This window comes from Hakea prostrata, chromosome 5 (assembly GCF_041222555.1).
Source record: "Hakea prostrata isolate BN-2017 chromosome 5, UWA_Hpros_2, whole genome shotgun sequence".
In the NCBI taxonomy this organism is placed as follows: Eukaryota; Viridiplantae; Streptophyta; class Magnoliopsida; order Proteales; family Proteaceae; genus Hakea; species Hakea prostrata.
The window spans coordinates 50,653,861-50,674,043 of record NC_142604.1 but is presented as its reverse complement, the minus strand read 5'-3'; the positions used below and the strand labels follow the sequence as shown (position 1 = coordinate 50,674,043).

Genomic DNA, 20,183 nt, shown 5'->3' with positions numbered 1-20,183 from the left:
AAAGCCAACATATGAATTATTCATTTGATTTTTTTTAAACACTAAATTAAGATTTTTTTTTCTTTTTTTGGAATTAATAATATTATATATTAATAAACATGAATTTATCATTATTTATTTGATTTAATTTCTCATACTTAATTATTTAGAAGAGAGCTAATTGAGTATCTTTGAGTCTTTTTCAAGAATAAAGTTATTTTGATTATTATAGATAATATAGAGGAAAGTTGACAACTATATTAGATATTGGTAGATTTTAATCAAAATAAATGGGATTCAATCTTACTACCCAAGAATCATGAATGCTAAGATTCAATCTTAATTCATTTAAGAAGAGCACGAATCTTAGCCAAATTGGAAACAGGTGGAGGTTCAAGGAACAAAATTGGTAATAAGATCTAAAAATCTTGCAAACAGATTCACCTTGAAATGATTCAAGATGCTATGGAAAGATAACGAAAAATATACAACTTTATAGTTTTGAGTTTAATTTCCATAATCCAATCAAATAATGGTCAAATTAACGAGTAAATAGAACAAATTCATTGTGTGTAAGAAAGATAAAAAAAGAAAAGTCATCACAGATAGAAGGAAGGAAGATGAACAGGGATCTTGGCTTTCATCTTCTCTCTCTCTCTCTCTCATTGTGCAAGAAAAAGACCATAACCCTCTCTCTAAACTGCACTATTATTTGTTTTATGAGCTTTGTTATAATGAGTAGCTAGTTCATTTTTCTTTGGGATGTAGATGAACCATTGCTTATTTCATTAATTTGATAATTTTATGCCTTATAATTTATGCTTTTAATTTTGTTTGAGTTCGCCGAAGATGTTCTATAGTTAAGCAAACTAAATGTGCCAAGCTTCAGTGAAGGACGATAGTCTTGTGAAGATATAACATATATAGGAGAAACCAACTTTCTTTTTGAAGTATAAAGTTATATCAGTTAGTGAAAAGCATTGGGGATTTAAAATCCCAAAGATCCTCACATATTCTTAGTTAAAGTTTTTGCATTGATTAATAGTTTAATTCCTTTGTATTTCTTAAGGGCTTGTTTGGTTCAGAAATCCATATATTTCAAATATCTGGATTCATGAATGTGAGATTTATACCCGTTTGGTAGTGAAAATCCTTAGATTCATGAAATCTAGAGATTCATCTTTTTACACTAAAAATGTGAATCTGTAGATTTATGGTATGAGGTGAAATCTCTATAAAAGTGTTAAATATTTGTGCATTTACAAAAATCACGTCGACCAAACAATTTTTCAAGATGAATCCACGTATTTCATTATATAGATTCAGGTTAACCAAACAATTAGTTTTATGAATTATGACTCCATAGATTTAAATCTATAGATTTGAAATATCTAGACTCATGTAACCAAACAGATCCTAAAGTAGAATAAAAAACAATTTAGATTTATTTTAAATTAGGTTTTGTTGAATTCAATCTTAGTAACTTAGCATTTTAGTTCCCCGTCATTCGACCCTATAGTTTCTACTAGCTAGGTTAATATATGATTTTATTTTTGATTGGTTAACAACGCGATCATATATACCCCAGAGTGTCGAATCCATGACTACTTCGCTAAGAGGTGTCTGTCATTACCGACTAAGCAACTCTTTGATAATTTATATAAGTTGTTTTAGCTAAAGTTAAATTTGGGCTACAAATATTTTATCTTTTAAGGTTGAGGGCTTGAATTTTTTCTTTTTGGGGTAAAATGAATTTAGAATATATTTTGCACCAGTGCCAACTAAAGTTATTGTTGTAATTTTGAAATATTGGTTAATTACAAAATTAATTTGGATATATATATATATATATATATATATATATATATATATATATATATATATATATATATGTAGTAACTTTATATTAGGGGTTGAGACTATTATATATACTATTGAGAGTGCCAAATCTATGACTTCTTCACTAAGATATATTTTATAATCAATTTATATATTTTTAGTTAAACTTAATTTGTGACCTACAAATATTTTATTTTTTAGGCAAGGGAATTAAAGTTTTTGGGGGTAAAAAGAACTTAGAACATATTTTAGGCTACACATTCTTTGAATTAAGGGTCATTTTCATCTGGACCCCTGAGGTTTGATCCAGGTCACTTTTAGTCCAATTTAAGTTTTCTTTTGCATATGGCTCCCGTGTGGTTTCATGAAATGATTAAATAAGGACAAGTTTAACAGAAACTGTTAATTTAATAATTTTTGTGACGAAAATGCCATTTTTCTAATTTATTTGTTTTAGTTTAGTTTTATTTTATTTTTTTAATTAGTTTCTTTCTTTTATTCAAAGAAAAAATACGAGTCTCTCCGTCTTTTCCATTGCCAGCCAAGAATTCAGCCGTTGCTCAGCCCTTGTTGCAGTTGAGTTCGAAAGCTTAGGAGACGAGGGGCTCTTCTTCAATGACTGTTCAATAACAATAAGATCGAACGACGTGGAGATCTAATCACCAAAACAGATCTCTTCCATTCAATCCTCATTCTCTATCTGTTAGTCTATGTCTGTGTCTCTGTGAGCCTCTCTATATATATCCACATTAACAAACCGCAAAATCAAACCAACTTCAATTCTATCTTCCATTACTCCTCTTCTTTCTATCTGGCTCGCTAATGGGTTCCTGAGGAAGAAATTTCGACGAATAAGCAGACAGGAAAGCGTTATAGCCATGAATGTGATTGAAAGGTTATGCTTCTCTAAAACGCAGGATTTACTATGTTAGTGGGTTCCGAGAGAGATATAAGGAGGACGAAGAAAGGAGTTAAGGGATCTGTTTTATTTGGTTGGGATTAGCAGAGAAGGGTCATTTTTTATTCTTACTGGGTTCGTCTCCTATCGCATCATACTTTCCCAATTTTGTTGAAATGGCTTCTGCTTCTTACCAAAAAACAAAGAAATGGCTTCTACTTACAACAGATGGTCGAGGCTAGAGGTTTGCTTTGAGAGAATTAAAAATAAAATTTTGTCTTCTTTATTTCTTGAAATTTAGAGTTCTGATTAATTATCTTGTTGACGGGTCATAGGTTTATCCAATGTTGGGAGCACATATTTTTTTTTTTTTTTTGAATAAAAGAAAGAAACTTATTAAAAAGAAAAGAAAAGAAAAAGAAAACTAAAACAAATAAATTAGAAAAGGGCATTTTCGTCACAAAAATTATAAAGTTAACAGTTTCTGTTAAACTTATCCTTATTTAATCATTTCATGAAACCACAGGGGAGCCATATGCAAAAAAAAATTTAAACTAGACGGAAAGTGACCTGGACGAAACCTCAGCTCTAGATGAAAAGTACCTTTGAATTACTAATGGAGATGAACGGTACAGCCAAGAAGGAAACTTTTATTACAAAATCAACAATCAGCTATAGACATTTGGACAATCAACGAATTAAAGAATTAAGATTGTAATGTGGGACCCTCTCTGTTTTTTTTTTTTGGTCTTATCCGTTCCTGCCTTTCTGCTGCTTTGTCACAGACAGTGGCCGGCAAATTCGATGAATAGGACATATAGAAGTGTAGAATTTCAAGAAATGAGTGATGATTTCGCTGGTCTTTGAAGTGCTAGTGAGTAGTGTGACTCGGCAATGGCTTTGTTCTCCATCTCTCGTTCTCTGATTAAACGCAACTGCAACAACGCCCGTAATCTCATCTCGAAACGCTTCGATGTATCATCAGATTCATCATCACTGTGGAGATCGAGCAGCCATGGCATCTCAACCACCACAATCGTTAACTCTTCTGAGAAAATCAATGCAAGCGGATACCATGTTAGTGGGGGATCTTCTTTCATGCGCGGGACAGTCTTCTGGGAGGCTGGCAAGCCTCTCACCATTGAAGAATTCCAAATGCCTCGCCCCAAGGTTGGAGAAATTCTCATCAAAACCAAAGGTGATTATTTCTATTTGTTCGAACTTGTTGAATCCTATATCCCTGTTTGTTCGATATATTTAATGATGGATCGCTTGACAAACTCATAGCTTTAGTTAATGGAAAATGTCTCCGCAATTCTGTTCCGATTTATCTTTGTCACTAAAATCCATGTTCATGACTACAGAGCAATACTTTTATGATCTGTTCTATTGTTTTCTGGGTGGCAAAATTCTTGTCCATTAATCCTGAAAAGAAATTAGGGGAAAAAAGCCGCTACTCTCGGTTGGTTGGCTGATTTTTTGAACCATAGTACAATCACCCAATTCCCTTTGAACTGTACAAGATGGGCTTGATAGTCATTACTAAATTTGGGATTTTTTATTTTTATTAAGGGGGGGTGTGTGGTTTAATTTTCTTGAATAGGTGTGCTGGTGTTCTTGGTCGGTTTCAAGGACTGGGTTATTCATGTAATTTAATAGCCACTTAATCCTGAATTATTGATGCAGCATGTGGAGTGTGTCACTCTGATCTTCATGTCATTAAGGGTGAACTTCCATTTGCAAGTCCTTGTGTCGTGGGCCATGAAATAACTGGAGAGGTTGTTGAACATGGGCAACATACAGATCGTGAAATTATAAGGAGGTATGTTGTGTCCTTTGGAAGAATGGTCATTTGTTTTTTCTTCCATATAGTTGCTTTGGTATTATTTGGATGATTCAGATTCCATGTATGTATCAAACCGGGTTTTGTCCCAACTAATTTTATACAACAAAATGACTCGTAGGTTGGGTGATTTGGTTCCACTCCTTGGCAGCATGGTGTTGATGCTTATTTGAAGAAATCTATGAATTTGGGTAGCAAGATAATATGTAATTGAACCATGGTAAAGATTTTCAAAGTAACCAAATTATTTAATTGTTACTGAAAGAAGGAGGATGGTGGTCTGTTATTTATTTTGGTTTAGCTGATGCCCAAATGAAAAAGGAACTCATATAGGTGATGTGCCACATTGTATAAAGTATAAAAAAGTGTTAAGGTTATGCTATTATTGTATATTCAGTAGATTGTTTCATGTAGATTTGTGATGGTTATGTCCTTAAACTTAAGCCTCTCCTCTATTCTTTCTACTGCTTTTCAATGTTTAGTTTTTATTACCATCAATATCTGAATGCAGGTCTTCTTATATGATATGACTTCCCTCTTGAAATATCTTTATGAGTGGAGGAAGAGCTTTTAGTTTACACTGCTCTAGGGCTTCACCCAAACTGTAATGGTCTTAGTCCTTCTTCTCCTCCTTCCTTTCTTGGTTACTTTTTCAATGGTTAAACTGCATCTTTTTTATTGAGTTTATTCAATATTTCATGTTGCCATTACTAGAGATTCATATGATAGAGATTTCAAAGTATACAAATTTAATTTCGTCTATGAATTTTAGGTTTCCTGTTGGAGCTCATGTAGTAGGAGCCTTCATAATGCCCTGTGGTAGTTGTTCCTATTGTGTGAAGGTAACGTCATTGATAACTTCCCCTGCTTTATTTCCATTTTATACATCATTCATTGTTTACTGATATGATTTACTCATCAAAGTCACCTCCAAATGAACTTATAAGGCAAATTTTGAAATCATTGACATTGTATGAAGACAGGGTCAAGAAGATCTTTGTGAAGCTTTCTTCGCTTATAATCGCGCAAAAGGAACGCTCTATGACGGTGAAACCCGGCTATTCCTCCGTAATAGTGGTACTTTTCCATTTTCTGACAAATTTTTGTGTTCGAACTTCCAAGTCTTACAAATACTTAACCTGATAATGTCAGCACTCAGTCATGATAGTTTCACTTGTATTACCACATATTATTAACCTATTTTTGATGAACTAGTTCATGATGTCATGATATGGTGTGTCACTTATAGGAGACAACTTGCATGGAATTTACATAACTGTCAATGCGTGAAGTACATGACACTTCTTGCCGAAGAAGATCTGCACGTGTGAGCTTTTTGGTACCATAAATCCGGCATACACAGATAGAAACACAATGGGGGAACTTTCTTTACACAAATAGAAACACAAATTTTTTTTTTTTGGGGGGGGGGGGGAATTCTTTTCTAGTTTAGTAGTTTTCAATGAAGTATGAGACTAATATAATATATCCAACAGAATGATTGCTGTTTTATTTGTCAAATACCAGGTGTGTAAGCAGTTGAAATCTTCTCATAGAGAAGTTCTTTGTTTTAGTAGTGGAAAATATAATTTTCATTAAAATATTGTCCTATTTGTTCATAGTTCTATAGAATTGTATATGGTTTTATCTAGATGTGATGCTACAGGTGCACATGGGAGTGATTGAGTTACCAGGGGTTTGATCATCACTAGGGATATTGAGGTGTCTTTCCTGTAATTAGTAACAAAATATCCCAAAAATATAATTTTAGAGAACTCAAGTGTTTCATTCATTCTATGTACTTTAGTAACTAAAATATGATATCAAATGTGTTATACTATGATGTTGTCTTTGATAATAGACCTTCACTGTAAATTGTAGCTTTTTTGATACCATCACCTTTGTGAAGGTCAAATATTTTTCCAAAACCTTCAAATTAAGCTGTCTATAAAGATTGTGAAATGGATATGATCAAAACTTGAGTAGTAAATAATAAATCTTGCATACAAATATACATGATTTTCATTCTTTTAGCCATTGGTATGCCACATGCAAGTTCTTGGTTTTCTATCTCTCTGTCTCTCTGTGCATCCATTTGTGCCCCTGCCTGCCCATGCTTTTTGTCACACCAAATATTCGGCTGTCTTCTTTTGTAGCCTCTGCCTCTTCCTTTGTTGTCGTCTTATCTCTTGGTAGTTGTTATATTTGTAACTGTAGACAAGAATAGTATGCTGCGCTTCAATTATGCGATTTTCCTTTAAAAAATGTTTTTGGCATTTAACTAAAAATTATTGTTTCATTATATGATGTAGGAAAACCGGTGTACATGTATAGTATGGGAGGACTGGCAGAATACTGTGTTGTTCCAGCACATGCATTAGCAGTTCTTCCAAACACATTGCCATATTCAGAGTCAGCTATTTTGGGTTGTGCAGTTTTCACTGCCTATGGGGCTATGAGACATGCAGCTGAGTTGCGTGCAGGGGACTCAATTGCTGTGATTGGTGTAGGAGGTGTTGGTTCAAGGTGAAGAACTAAATTAGTGTTGTTATCTGAAAAGTGTATGCACTTGTGTTGGAGATATGTTTCCAGACATTCATTTTCACTTGTTCCAGTTTAAGGTATTTTTTTGGGGCATTTCTTAATTTGTAGGACAATCTGTTTCGATCATAAAATGCCTTGGACCAGAAGTCGCTAATGTATTCTCTGGTCAGAAATGGCTAATGGGTTCTCTGGTCCTAGAAATTAGCAATCACTTCTTCTTTGGTGTCTATGGCTAGGGCTGTTTTCATTTACTTGAAATTCTGATTTTTCGGCACAGTAGGTGGTCAAAAGAGTTGGCCTTTCTTGAGAGCATCACTGTTTGTTGACTAGGGGAATTGCGGATGATTGCTTACTTCTAAACATCCTGTTATTGTCAAACTAGGATCTCTTCTGATAAATATTTTATAAACAAGCAATCTCATGTTCCCATAGTTGTCAAGGTGTTGCCTAGAAGGTACTGTTTACATCGTTCTTGAACACCTAGTTGACTAATCACCATACTGTTTAGGTACCCAGACAGAAAATAGAGGAGTAGAAAGTGCAAAAAATGATGAAAGGAAAAAAGTTTCAAAGGAGGAATAGATAGGAAAACAATGGGAAATGGATGGGAACATGAAGAAAATGAGGGAAAAGTAGGGCAGTCAAAGCAGAATCACTACCGCTTCCATTGCTGCCACCACTGCTACAATTCCAGAGGTCTTTTACGGAAACCTCATTTTGACCACCAATGGGCCATGGCTACAAGGAGCATGATTACTGCAGAGGCTGATGTTGCTGCTATGACAACTAAGCTTTTTGATATAGCTAATATGTTTCCAGGACCAATATTGTTATGCAGTCTAGAACCTACTTCTATAAGGGGACAGTTCTCTTAAGTGGTCCCTTTCTGAATCATTTCCTAAATGACCATGAAATTGTCATCCAAAAAACGAATGTTGCCCAAATATTTTAGCAGGTAGGCCACTAGGGGCTCTGTCCACAGGTCAAGTGACCTAAGATAGAGTTTGGCGAAGGCAAGTAGAATAGGGCTTAAAAAAAAAATAATCTAGGAATAAGGGAGAGTGTGTACTACTTCTTGGAATACAATAGGTGTGTGGTGAAAAATGGAGGGTATTTCTATTGAAATTGGGTAACAAGTTTGATGTATGAGCGATATGAGACTAATTGAAATTATATCTTCACTATCCAATGGTCAAAAATGCCACATCATCTTACAATGTGGCTTAAAATGGTAAATAGGGTTGTCCAAAATAGTTTTCCCCTTGTAAGTATCTCTCTTATAATTTATAGTTTTTCCACCACGAATGGCAGTGCTTATGTATTTACGTAGTTGTGAGAGTATCTAGGTGAGGCATGGTGTTGCAAGGTAAGAGAGAGAGGCCAGATGCAAGGCAATGCCACCAAAAAGGCATCCTCTTAGGCAACCATTGTGCCCAAAGTGCCCGTGTAGGCGACCTGGGTGATGCTTGGGTGACTATGGTACTATTTTATGATATGGAAAAAACCATCTTACACCTACTATTTTCTCTCTGCTGGAGCTTGACTCTAATCCATGCTTGGGGCCCTGACATATATGCAAATTAATGTATTGGAGATCAATTCATTCTTCCAGATCAGAAGGCAAAGATTTGATTCACAGAGGTTCTATAAACCTACAATGTTTAAATTGAATAATGCCAGAAATATTCTGAAATAGCCTCATTGCAATGGATTCTGGGGGCTCTGAACTGAGGCTTCCAACAGTTTCTGGTTTAAATTGGAGAGATTGGACCTTGTGCAGTAGAAATAAGTTTTAAATTCATGTTGAAGGGTTAGTTATGGTTTCAAAGTAATGGGGGATTTCAGGTGCTGTAGACATGGAAATTACTTAGATGATTTGGGCTATAAATTGGACTGGGGAACGATTAGATGGAGACTTCAAAAACTGCTAATATTTTTTTACAATTTAATTGGCCTGAAAATAAGATTGTTTTGTTCTTATCCTGTGCCTGGATCTCTGCACTTCAGTAACTACATGAGCTTCTTCCCCCCCACCCCTCCCCTCCTTCGCCTTTTCTGTTTTTCTGTTTGTGTTTTAGATAGTATGGTGTTCTCTAAGTGTAGTTGAATGTATTTCGGGAGCTAGAGGGTTTTACTGTACTTTGGTCAACTTTCTTAATCATAATCAGGAGATTCAGGACATGACTTGCCACATCATTTTTTATAGGTTTATCTTTATATGATCTTGAGTAAGCTACACGTCCCAGTTGTTTGCAGATTGCAAGGGCATTTGGTGCTTCTGAGATAATTGCTGTCGATGTTCAAGATGAAAAACTTGATAATGCAAAGAAGCTTGGAGCAACTCACGCGGTAAATGCAGCTAAGGAAGATGCTGTTGAAAAGATAAAGGTATGTACTCTACCCAACTCTTTAAACTTTTTGATTGGGTGCTGAATTACCATGTTCTTTATGTTGTTTGTTTCATAATTCCAACAGTAAGAGAATATATTTATCAATATTCTTTAGGTATAAATGTGATTATGTTTGATTGAGTAATTATTCTGGAAAGGGTGGTTGTGATCAATTTTGCCGAAATTTTGGAATCTTCTTTTTCAGATTTCGACCTATCATTTCGGTGGCTTTTTGGGTTCATTCCAGCCTGGGTTTTGTTGTCTAGCCTAATTTGAGGCCAATAAACATACAAGGAGTGTTATTTTTCTCTAAAACCAAACCCAAAGTGGTGTTCTTGATCGGCACATGCCCTGCTGGGTGCAGGCAAAACTGGAAGTCCGGAACATGAATTTCAACCAATGTAAATATGGATATGATGTAGGAGAGCACTAAGATCTTCATCAAAATGCAACTAAAATTCAATACCCAAATAGTCAAGTACAAGTGTAGAAGTTAGTAGTCAGTACTATATAGTTAAAACAATATAAGTGTATAACATAACAGTATATGAATGAATTACAAATTACAAACTTGTGATCAAGGTAAAAAATTCGATCGAAATGAACATTTCGACCTTGGAAAAGGTCGAAATTTCGAGGTTTCGGTTGAAATTTCGACCGAAACTGGATATTTTTTTCCTGATACTTGAAAACTCAATTTCGAGCCTCAAATGCACTCAAATTGATTTGGATTTTTGCATACTAGCTATTTCAAGCATAATAAACACTAGAATAACTACTAGTTTACTAAAAAACTACTGAAAATGTAACATCCAAGTATCCAACATTCCAAGTATATAGTACATGAATCAGAGAAGAAGCTATATTGTTATTACTTACAAGTTACAAGTTACAAGTTACAAGTTACAAGTTACAAGTTACAAGTTACAACTTACAACTTACAAGTCTATTCTATTCAAGCCTCAAGGTCTCCCTCTTCCGTCTGCACCCCATACAAATGACAATATAACTCCCATGATGTTTGCCCCCGCCCCATATAGTTTTGGACATAGTCAAAAACTGCACCTTGTATGTGGCCTCATCCATATGCATAAGATTCCCTAACGATGGGAAGTTGTGAATCTCCAAAGGAACTGGTGGTGGTGGGCCTTGTGGCTGTGGAATAGTGTGGAAGATCTGCTCAACAAATGAAAGACCACCCCCGCCCCGGCTCTCAGGACTAGGAGAAGGATAAGGATACTGATAAGGTCGCAGTGGCTGACTCCGATAATCGACAGTGGGAGGGACACCATAAGCTCCATAGGCCGCTCCATAACTATAAGGCTCTAGTCGTGGCTGACTGGCCTGACCCTGAATTTGATAGCCAGGAGGGACACCATATGGTCCATAACCATAAGGACCATAACCATAAGTCGACTCGATAGAACCAATACTCTCCACAGCAGTATCATATGAGGACTCTGCAGGCCTATGCCATCCGGATCCTCTGGAGGTGGAGGAGTCTCTAGCATCATCAATGCTCATCGATCTCATAGATCCCACCAAGCTCTCGGCATCGGATGGACGGTTGGACCCATATGATGGCGTGTCCTCTGTGCTCCAACCATGCTGTCTCCCCTTCCCCTTCCTCGAATATTTAGAGGAAACATTTTTGCCTCGAGATGCAGCTCCAGTATGGTCTGAATCCTGTGTCGCGTGGGGGAACTGACTCTCTCCTGTGAATATCGGTGGTCGTCCTCCCCCCTTGACTCTCACGTCCAGCAGGTGGTGGTGGTGGTGGTCTCTCCCTAGGATCAGCTGAATCCTGATCACGAGGTCCCACACCCTCCTCATCCCCTCCATCATCATCATCACCGTCATCATCACCACCATCGTTGTCATCGCCGGAGGCCTGAGTCACCTCATCCTCAGTGTCGGACCAGAAAATCAAATCCTCACTCTGGGTGGATGCACTAGGGTGTGGCACGAAGGGACGAACGGGCTCTGCATGTGGCCTCCTCTCCTGGGCCATGAAGTCCCCCACATCAGCCCCCATCTCCTCTGCAATCTGACTATTGGGAAGACCTCCATCCTCATTTAGCAATCCGTCTCCACTATCCCTGATCCAGTCAACTACTGGGTTATCATCATCATCCATCTCAAATATGTCGGCCAACTCGATATTGGTGCTCTCTCTGTCCATCCCCTGTCTAATATGATCCTCTCTCAGTCTCATATTATAGTGTAGGTAGACAAGGTCCTCTAGACGCTTCACACCCAATCGGTTGGGCCTCTTCGAGTGAATGAGGCTGAAGGTGCTCCAATTTCGCTCACAACCAGTGGCAGAACATGTTTGGGAGAGCACTTTGCTTGCAATCCTACTCAAGTTGTGTGAATCACGTCCAAATTGCAACCACCACTCAGCTGCAACAAACATAGACTCCAAGTCATTTTAATACTTAAATAACTAAATTAAAGATATAATATAATAATTAAATGTATAATGAAATAAATGAATGAAATTACCCGCAGGGGCGGTAATGTAGTATTGTATTTGAATGATCAAAACAGTAGCCAAATAGGACCTTTCACAGGGAATCAACTTCATATTTGATAGACTTAAGATAGATAAAATTCAGCATAATGGAAGGCTGAAAACCGAAGTGGTAGAACAAGGATATTGGTTTAAGAACAAGGACTAACTAGGTCTTCAAAACAGCAATATGCTATAAAGAAGAATGGATGGAACAATATAAGAGAATTAAGAGAACAATAAGGACAACAAAGTAACATGTAACACCCGGGCTTCTCACCGCAAGGTGGATCGATTGGATCAAACACCAACCTTCCTTGATCAAACACAAGGAGTCTTAACACCCGGGCTTCTCACCGCAAGGTGGATCAATTGGATTGAACACCAATCTACCTTGATCAAACACAAGGGTTCTCCAAGAGGAGGGATGCTAGCAAGCAATTTGATTTCATTTCACAAGTTGTTTTTTCACCTCTTACATAAGTCTCTTTATATAGCATTCTAAAGAGACAAACATTAATAGTAACATCCAACCACTAGCTAACACCACCTACCTATTAATAACTCAACTACACAACACCACTAGTCAAAACAATAATGGAAACATCCACCTACTACACCCCACTACTAGCTCCTTTTATTGACTTTTCAAAGCTAGACTTGGGCTTAATTCAAAATATGTGGGCTGGTCTTCTCCCACTAAAGTAATCCAAGCCCATGAAACCATGGGCTCATTTTAACCCACTACAATAGTCATAGCCCATGCAAGCCATGGGCTGTTTTGGATGATATCCTTAGGCTTTGATGGGCTTGACCATTGGGCTTTTCTCTTCCTTGTATATGCTGCCAATTCTGCATCAACTCTCCCCTGGCTTGAAAACATTCGTCTCCGACGAATGGATTAATGATATGTAACGCTTATACCCATCGGGATCGATTTTCTCGAGGTTGTTAGAATGAATCCAAGTGCTATCATGTCGTGGTCGATTCTTCCATTTGATCTCGCCCTTGCCTTGCTTTAAACCTTCGGTAATAGGTGTCATGATTGCACTGAAGTTTTGAATGACTCTCCTAAAAGATGATGCAAGTTGATGGAAAATACGAACTTCAGTGATGGTCCTTGGGTTATGCCAGTCGATGATGCTTCTTATCTCCTCTGGACCAGCTTCAAACCCCTTGGTTTTGAAGACAGTTTTCCATTCGCCTCCAGGCCTAATACGGATTTGATGATAACCACTTTTGAGGCCCAATTTAGAAAAGATCTTAGCCCTGGACATCATGTCTAACATGATATCAAGCCGCGGTATAGGAAACCTATACTCGACTATAATTCTTTTGATTGCTTGACTGGCCACACACTTACGCCATGAGCCATCCTTCTTTGGAGTGAGTAATGACGGTACAACACATGGACTCAAGCTCTCTTGAATGAATCCTTTATGTAGCGACTCAGCCACCTGTCTTTTGAAGTCATTGTGCTCCGCTAGGCTGAGGTGATAGGTCGGCAGGTTTGGTAACACCAAACTCGGTACCAAATCAATGGCATGTTGAATATCACACTCAGGAGGTAGCTCATTAGGCAACTCATTAGGAACCACCTCTGGAAACTCAAAAGGTAACTCTTTGTTAAGTGGAGGGAATGTCACCTTAGGTTGAGGGGTAACTTCTCTCGTAACAGGAGCCAATACCAGCCCTGTGTTATGGCTAGTGTGAATGAACTCCTGGTGTGCAAGCTTAACCCTGTGAAAGTCACCAACATGCCTATTGAATGTAGGTTGTTCTCCAGTGAGATAACTTTGTATGTGCTCCTCAAAAGTTGGTTGCACAACTGGAATCCTTTGGGGTCCTCTCCCCATATTTCTCCAAGTAGGAAAATTGGCTACAGAATGAGCTGGATGGGATTCTTCACCAAGTGGAGGGTGTGGAGCGTGAGTAGAGGCAACAACTCTAGCCTCCGTTGCTGAGCGCCTCTTTTCCTCGTGCTTGTGACTTGCAGTGAGTTGGTTGCTCAATTGTTGCAACATCCCCATCACTTTTGCCATAAGGTCAGTATCCAATCTAGAAGTTTTACTCCCTGTCATGGCTTTGATACCAAATAATGTAGTACTGTATTTGAATGATCAAAACAGTAGCCAAATAGGACCTTTCACAGGGAATCAACTTCAGATTTGATAGACTTAAGATAGATAAAATTCAGATATAATGGAAGGCTAAAAACCGAAGTGGTAGAACAAGGATATTGGTTTAAGAACAAGGACTAACTAGGTCTTCAAAACAGCAATATGCTATAAAGAAGAATGGATGGAACAATATAAGAGAATTAAGAGAACAATAAGGACAACAAAGTAACATGTAACACCCGGGCTTCTCACCGCAAGGTGGATCGATTGGATCAAACACAAGGAGTCTTAACACCCGGGCTTCTCACTGCAAAGTGGATCAATTGGATCGAACACCAATCTACCTTGATCAAACACAAGGGTTCTCCAAGAGGAGGGATGCTAGCAAGCAATTTGATTTCATTTCACAAGTTTTTTCACCTCTTACATAAGTCTCTTTATATAGCATTCTAAAGAGACAAACACTAATAGTAACATCCAACCACTAGCTAACACCACCTACCTATTAATAACTCAACTACACAACACCACTAGTCAAAACAATAATGGAAACATCCACCTACTACACCCCACTACTAGCTCCTTTTATTGACTTTTCAAAGCTAGACTTGGGCTTAGTTCAAAATATGTGGGCTGGTCTTCTCCCACTAAAGTAATCCAAGCCCATGAAACCATGGGCTCATTTTAACCCACTACAATAGTCATAGCCCATGCAAGCCATGGGCTGTTTTGGATGATATCCTTAGGCTTTGATGGGCTTGACCATTGGGCTTTTCTCTTCCTTGTATATGCTGCCAATTCTGTATGAGGGTTTCCCGTCTTGATACGGCCATAGCACGACCGAAGCTCCCAGTGGCATCCCTAAAAGCCTTTATCTAATATATAAAGAGAAAAAACAATAACTAGTTAGTACTTAGTAGATACTAGGTTAATGACTTAGTATAAAACTATGAATTGTGAATATCAAATGATTCTAATCACTATCTCACCTCCATAAGGATGACTGCTTGTTTAGCTGTATCCGGTTCGAACTTCTCCACTACAATTTGGACAGCATCCATCAAATCTTGCCTCATCCCAAGATTGTCCTTGTAATGGTACTTGGGATTTAAATAGTATGCTGTGTAAGAAAAAGTATGTCATAAAAGGGAATAGTTAATGCTTAAGCTTTAATAGTGTGATAGCATAATGAAAATTAAATTAAATACTAGACTTAAGTACTTAACAACTTAACAACTCACCAGCCTTATGCAGTGGATGCTGCAACATAGACTCCCATCTACTGTTGATGATTTGAAGGACTTTCTTGTTGCCGCGTGGGTGGACCTGAGCAACTTGCTGCTTCATCCTATCTATCGTAGCAAATATGTGTGCTAGAGTAGGTTTTCTTTGCTGATCTACCATCCTCAACACATTCACCACAAAGCTCAAGCATCTTCACTACTATCCTCACATTGTGCCGTAAACTCTCATCAAGGATAGTCAATCGAGCTCTCCTTCCTCCCACCGATGAAGAACCCTCCAAGTTAAACCACTCCTCCGATGCAAACATACTCCTAAGGCCAGCTCTTCCTACTCTCAAAGCTCTGCAGTGCTATCCAATTAGTAGCAAATCTGGTTATGCCCGGCCTCACTAACTCACCCTGACACTTGTCCCTCATCATCCTTAATGCATAGGTGTGGTTATATATGAAGGTGCTAACATGTCGAGCTTGGTCCACCGTATTCTTCACAAGCTTGACCTTTCCAATCTCCTTCAACATTAAGTCAATGCAGTGAGCTGCACAAAGAGTCCAAAAGAGCCTATATCTATCCATCCATCAAGGCATCAAGCCATCAATACAAAGTTATAAAGTGTACATGTATATGTGTAATGTAAATATATGTATTTACAAATGAAAATTAATACTATATGTTTAGACTTTAGATACCTGGAGTTCTCTTGCATCTTCAACCCAACTTTCTTGTAGTTGGAGCCATTATCAGTCACAATTTGAACTACATTTTCCACTCCAACCTCCTTCACCACTTGCTTCAGTAATTTGTAAATGTATTTTGCATCTTTCTTCTCACCGGATGCATCTACTGACTTGAGGAACACTGTCCTCCCATCACAATTCAACATGAAATTGATGATGGACTGTCTAGTGGACCAGTCCAACCATCAGCCATCAGAGTCACTCCATAATGATTCCACATGGGCTTTAATCCCTTAATGTATTCATTTATGTCCTCTTTATGCTTAGGCAAATACACATTATATATCTCATATGGAGTGGGGCCTTGTACACCACTCCCAGCCCCCGCCTATCTCGCTCAATCATATCTCCGTAGTAGGGCCCCCGAGCTGTATGTGCTGGAACACTATGGTAATGCACCCATTTGGAGAAAGCCATCCCCACTTTCTCCTTCACACTCCCCCATAAGTGTTTCAACTTTCTCTGTTTATGCTCAGGCCTCGCAAATAGGGCCGGATCATTGCGAAGAATCTCAAGATCCGGATCTCAGTAGGATGTGCTCGAGGAAGCTCGACCCCTTGTAGGGGCCCGTGGGATAGGAGCCTCCCCGCCTTACACTCGAGACCTCCTCATAGGGACTTGGGAGCCACCTATGCCTCCCATACCTATTGGCTCTCTGAGAGGACCCACAACCCGCACCCCTCTCGTTGCCTCCCGATGTCATCAATCCTCTCGTTGCTCCCTACTCATCATCATCGCCCTCCTCGCCTGATCGGCCTTTGGATCGGGGTCACTGTCTCTCCGGCTCATCCCTACCATAACCCTCGGGATCCGGAAGGTCATCTAAGCAGGCATCCTCGAACTCATCCCTCTGTGTTCTCTTCTCTTTCTTCTTTTGCTTTCCACCACTAATATATGAGGCCATTGCCTTCTTGACCTCTACAGGCACCTTTGGGCACCCTGTTACATCCCTGTTGCCACCAGCTAGATGCACCTTCAATCTAGTGGCCCCACCTCCTCCTATTTGTTTCTTGCAGTAATTACACTCACTCTTCCTTTTATTGGCTGTCAGTGGCCTCCCATGATCCCAAGCTATGTCTGACATCTTTAAAATAGAGTGCTTGATACAATAAACACACACTAAGTATCTTGAAAAGCTCCACAATATGCTCCAAAAATGACATACATGCTTCTAATAATAACCTCCTATTTTTAAATATATAAAAAAAATATGTATAACTATATAAGTATTTTTAATATATAAATAATTTTAAAATATATAAAATACACACTATCTTAAAAATATCCACAACATGCTCAAAAAATTGCAAACATGCTTCCACTAATACTCTCCTATTTTTAAATTTAAAACAGAAATTAATTTTTTTTTAATATTTAAATATTTTTTTAATTATTTAAATATATATTAAATACAGTAAAATTACATAATTAACAGAAAAAAAATTAATTCAACACCATCACAGCAATATGGTGTCTCAACTCTCACATACATCCATTTGAAGCTTATACATGTACTATACATAAACATTTTTAACAATATACATAATTTAGTAAATAATTTTTAATAACAGAAAAATAAAAAAATAGTAGGAAGAATCAAAAAATAATTTTGACACTACAAATTCATAGATCATCACTCTAAAGTAAACATATATAAATTTGGAAGCAATCTAACATGATTTAAGGCACAAATGAAACAAAAATCAAAAAATGAGGAAGTTGGTTACTCACCTTGCAAGATTTGAGAAAATGCACAAATGGAGGATCAAATCAAGTGTTTGAAGGAAATGGAATACTAGAAATTAGGTGTAGAATGGGATGAAAGCAAGAGAAATCAGCAAAAAATGCAAAATCAGGTCGAAATATCCTAGGCGATATCGCTCGAAACAGTCGAAACTGACGGTAGGTCGAAAATGAGCTCGATTTTGGGTATTTTAAAGCCTACGCAAGTGTCGTTTCGGCCCGATATGGTATCGGGTAGAAATTATACTTTTCGTGCCTACTACTGAATTTCGTTTCGAGTTGGATTTTTGCAGGCATTTCGATCGAAATTTCGACCATTTCGATCAAATTTTCTTCCATGCTTGTGATACACATCACACCTATGAATAACCTAATAATAGTTGATGTGCCGTGGTGGCTCCATCGTCTCAATCCCATAGGTCTGCCTCTACGAATGGTGGACATACTCAGCCCATGTCATCGAACCCATATAATGCTCCATATAGTCAGACATTGCCCTTTTGTAGATAGTATCATCCTCATAAAACAACCAATCCATCTTTAAAGTGTCATAAGGGTAACGACTGCTGCAATGAGATTTCGAAACTTTTGATGAGATTTCTAAATTTTTGGCGAGATTTTAGAAATTTGGGCGAGATTTCGCCAAAATTTAAAACTTTTCAGTTTCGCCCCTTATTTTGTTTCACTGGTTCGTGAAATTTAGAACCTTGGTTGTGATAACATTGAACATCTTTCAGATAGAAGTATATTCTTGGATTATACATACCTTGTATTGGTCTTTTGTATTCTTGCCTTTAATGAATCTTTTCTAATTTGTCAAATGTCCTGGGGAGGTGCTTCGCAGCTATTGACTGTTGTTAAACATCATAAGAGGTCATTACCCCTGAGCATTATCTTTGATTAAAAATTCTTTTGGTTAGTTTGGAAAAAAGTCTCTTTTTCCAAATGAAAGTCTCTTCTTTACAAATGAAATATTGGAGCAACTTAGCACCAATACATGTTGCTCATCATGTGGGAGCTTCATTCGTAATTGGAAAAAATATAACTCATTACAATTTACACCCCACATACATTTTTTTTCCACATTGACTAAAGCCTGCCAGAAGTTTTGACTGTATGCATCTGTGATTTTTTTCAGCAAATGTGACTGATCCACTAGGAGAGTATCCAATAGTTTTATCTTCACATCAAATTAACCTCATCTTTATTTCCTTTCAAAATCATCAACATACTGCAAAGGAAGCATCTTGCATAGTGCCAAAGGGTATGATGATAGCTGTCGGTGGAAATGTGAAAAATCCATTAGGGTAAACCTGGTGCTGATGGCTTCGGGGGGGGGGGGCAATTTTCTTACCAGCCTTACCCCAGCAAGTTTTGCTTGGAGAATATTTCGATGCCTCGGCCTCAGACTGCGACTGTGGTCCACCAACCATTGCCCCAAGGCCTGCCCCTAATAGAATGTGTACCCAAATATTTTGTGATACTTGCCCCTATGGCCAATGGCCAAAGAACTCTCAGCATGTTGTTCATCCAATCCCAAGGGGGTTTAGCTTGGTGAGGAGCACATCTTTTATACATATATATGCACTAGTAAAATCGCATGTATTGGCATGTGTTCAAATATGAATTTACTGAAATGAATTGTTTTAAATATATTGTTTGATTAATTGGTCCCTATAAATCGATACATATTGTAAAGGGTACATTATATGTATTATGGGTAACGTACAAGTCATTGCACAGCTGGCAGTAGCTTGTTCTTCTGTCTTTCTTCTTTAATTAGTCTTACAAATATTTTGTGTTTCTATTTCTACATTTGTATTAGTTTCCTATTGTAATTAGGATGTGAATCTTTACTTATTCTATTAGCGGTGATCTCACATAATGTAAGGCAATGATGGGTGGATCTAACACCTCACTGTTTCTGTTTACATATTGATGCGTCCAAAATCTGCTCAGCCCTTAGATCTCCTCGTGATGACCGCAAAACGAAAGCGTCAGATGTGGCCCGACCGCGGGGGTCGGGAGTCCACCTCCGAAGGCTAAGTCAGTTGATGAACTTAATCACAAAACGGCTCTGCTAGAAGCACAGAGCTAAGGAATGAAGAACTGGGAAAGGTGATCTAGATCGTCAGCCCCTGATAGTTTACGTCTACCAGTCTGTATATGAATCAGAGTTTGAGTCCCCCCTTCACCTCGTATGGCAGTGAGGTTTATATAGAGTGTACCTTCGAATCTCCTTCGTTGGATGCACTTAAGCCTTCCTCGGGTAGTCGTTGGATCTTAACAGTTAGATCCGTTGAGCGATAGACTTCTACTAGTTTGGACTAGTAGAG

At 38.0% G+C, this 20,183-nt stretch overlaps 1 protein-coding gene across 1 annotated transcript in view; it reads left to right on the top strand.

Annotated features, from left to right (window-relative positions):
- Positions 1-3,491: 3,491 nt before the first annotated feature.
- Positions 3,492-20,183, top strand: part of LOC149016392 (GroES-like zinc-binding alcohol dehydrogenase family protein) — a 47,576-nt gene continuing 30,884 nt past the window's right edge. The window contains exons 1-6 of the mRNA XM_089154533.1: positions 3,492-3,914; positions 4,403-4,538; positions 5,332-5,401; positions 5,543-5,636; positions 6,872-7,085; positions 9,350-9,491. Of these exons, the coding sequence (XP_089010659.1) occupies positions 3,611-3,914; positions 4,403-4,538; positions 5,332-5,401; positions 5,543-5,636; positions 6,872-7,085; positions 9,350-9,491 (960 nt within the window). The 5' untranslated portion in view covers positions 3,492-3,610. The remainder of the gene's footprint in view (positions 3,915-4,402; positions 4,539-5,331; positions 5,402-5,542; positions 5,637-6,871; positions 7,086-9,349; positions 9,492-20,183) is intronic.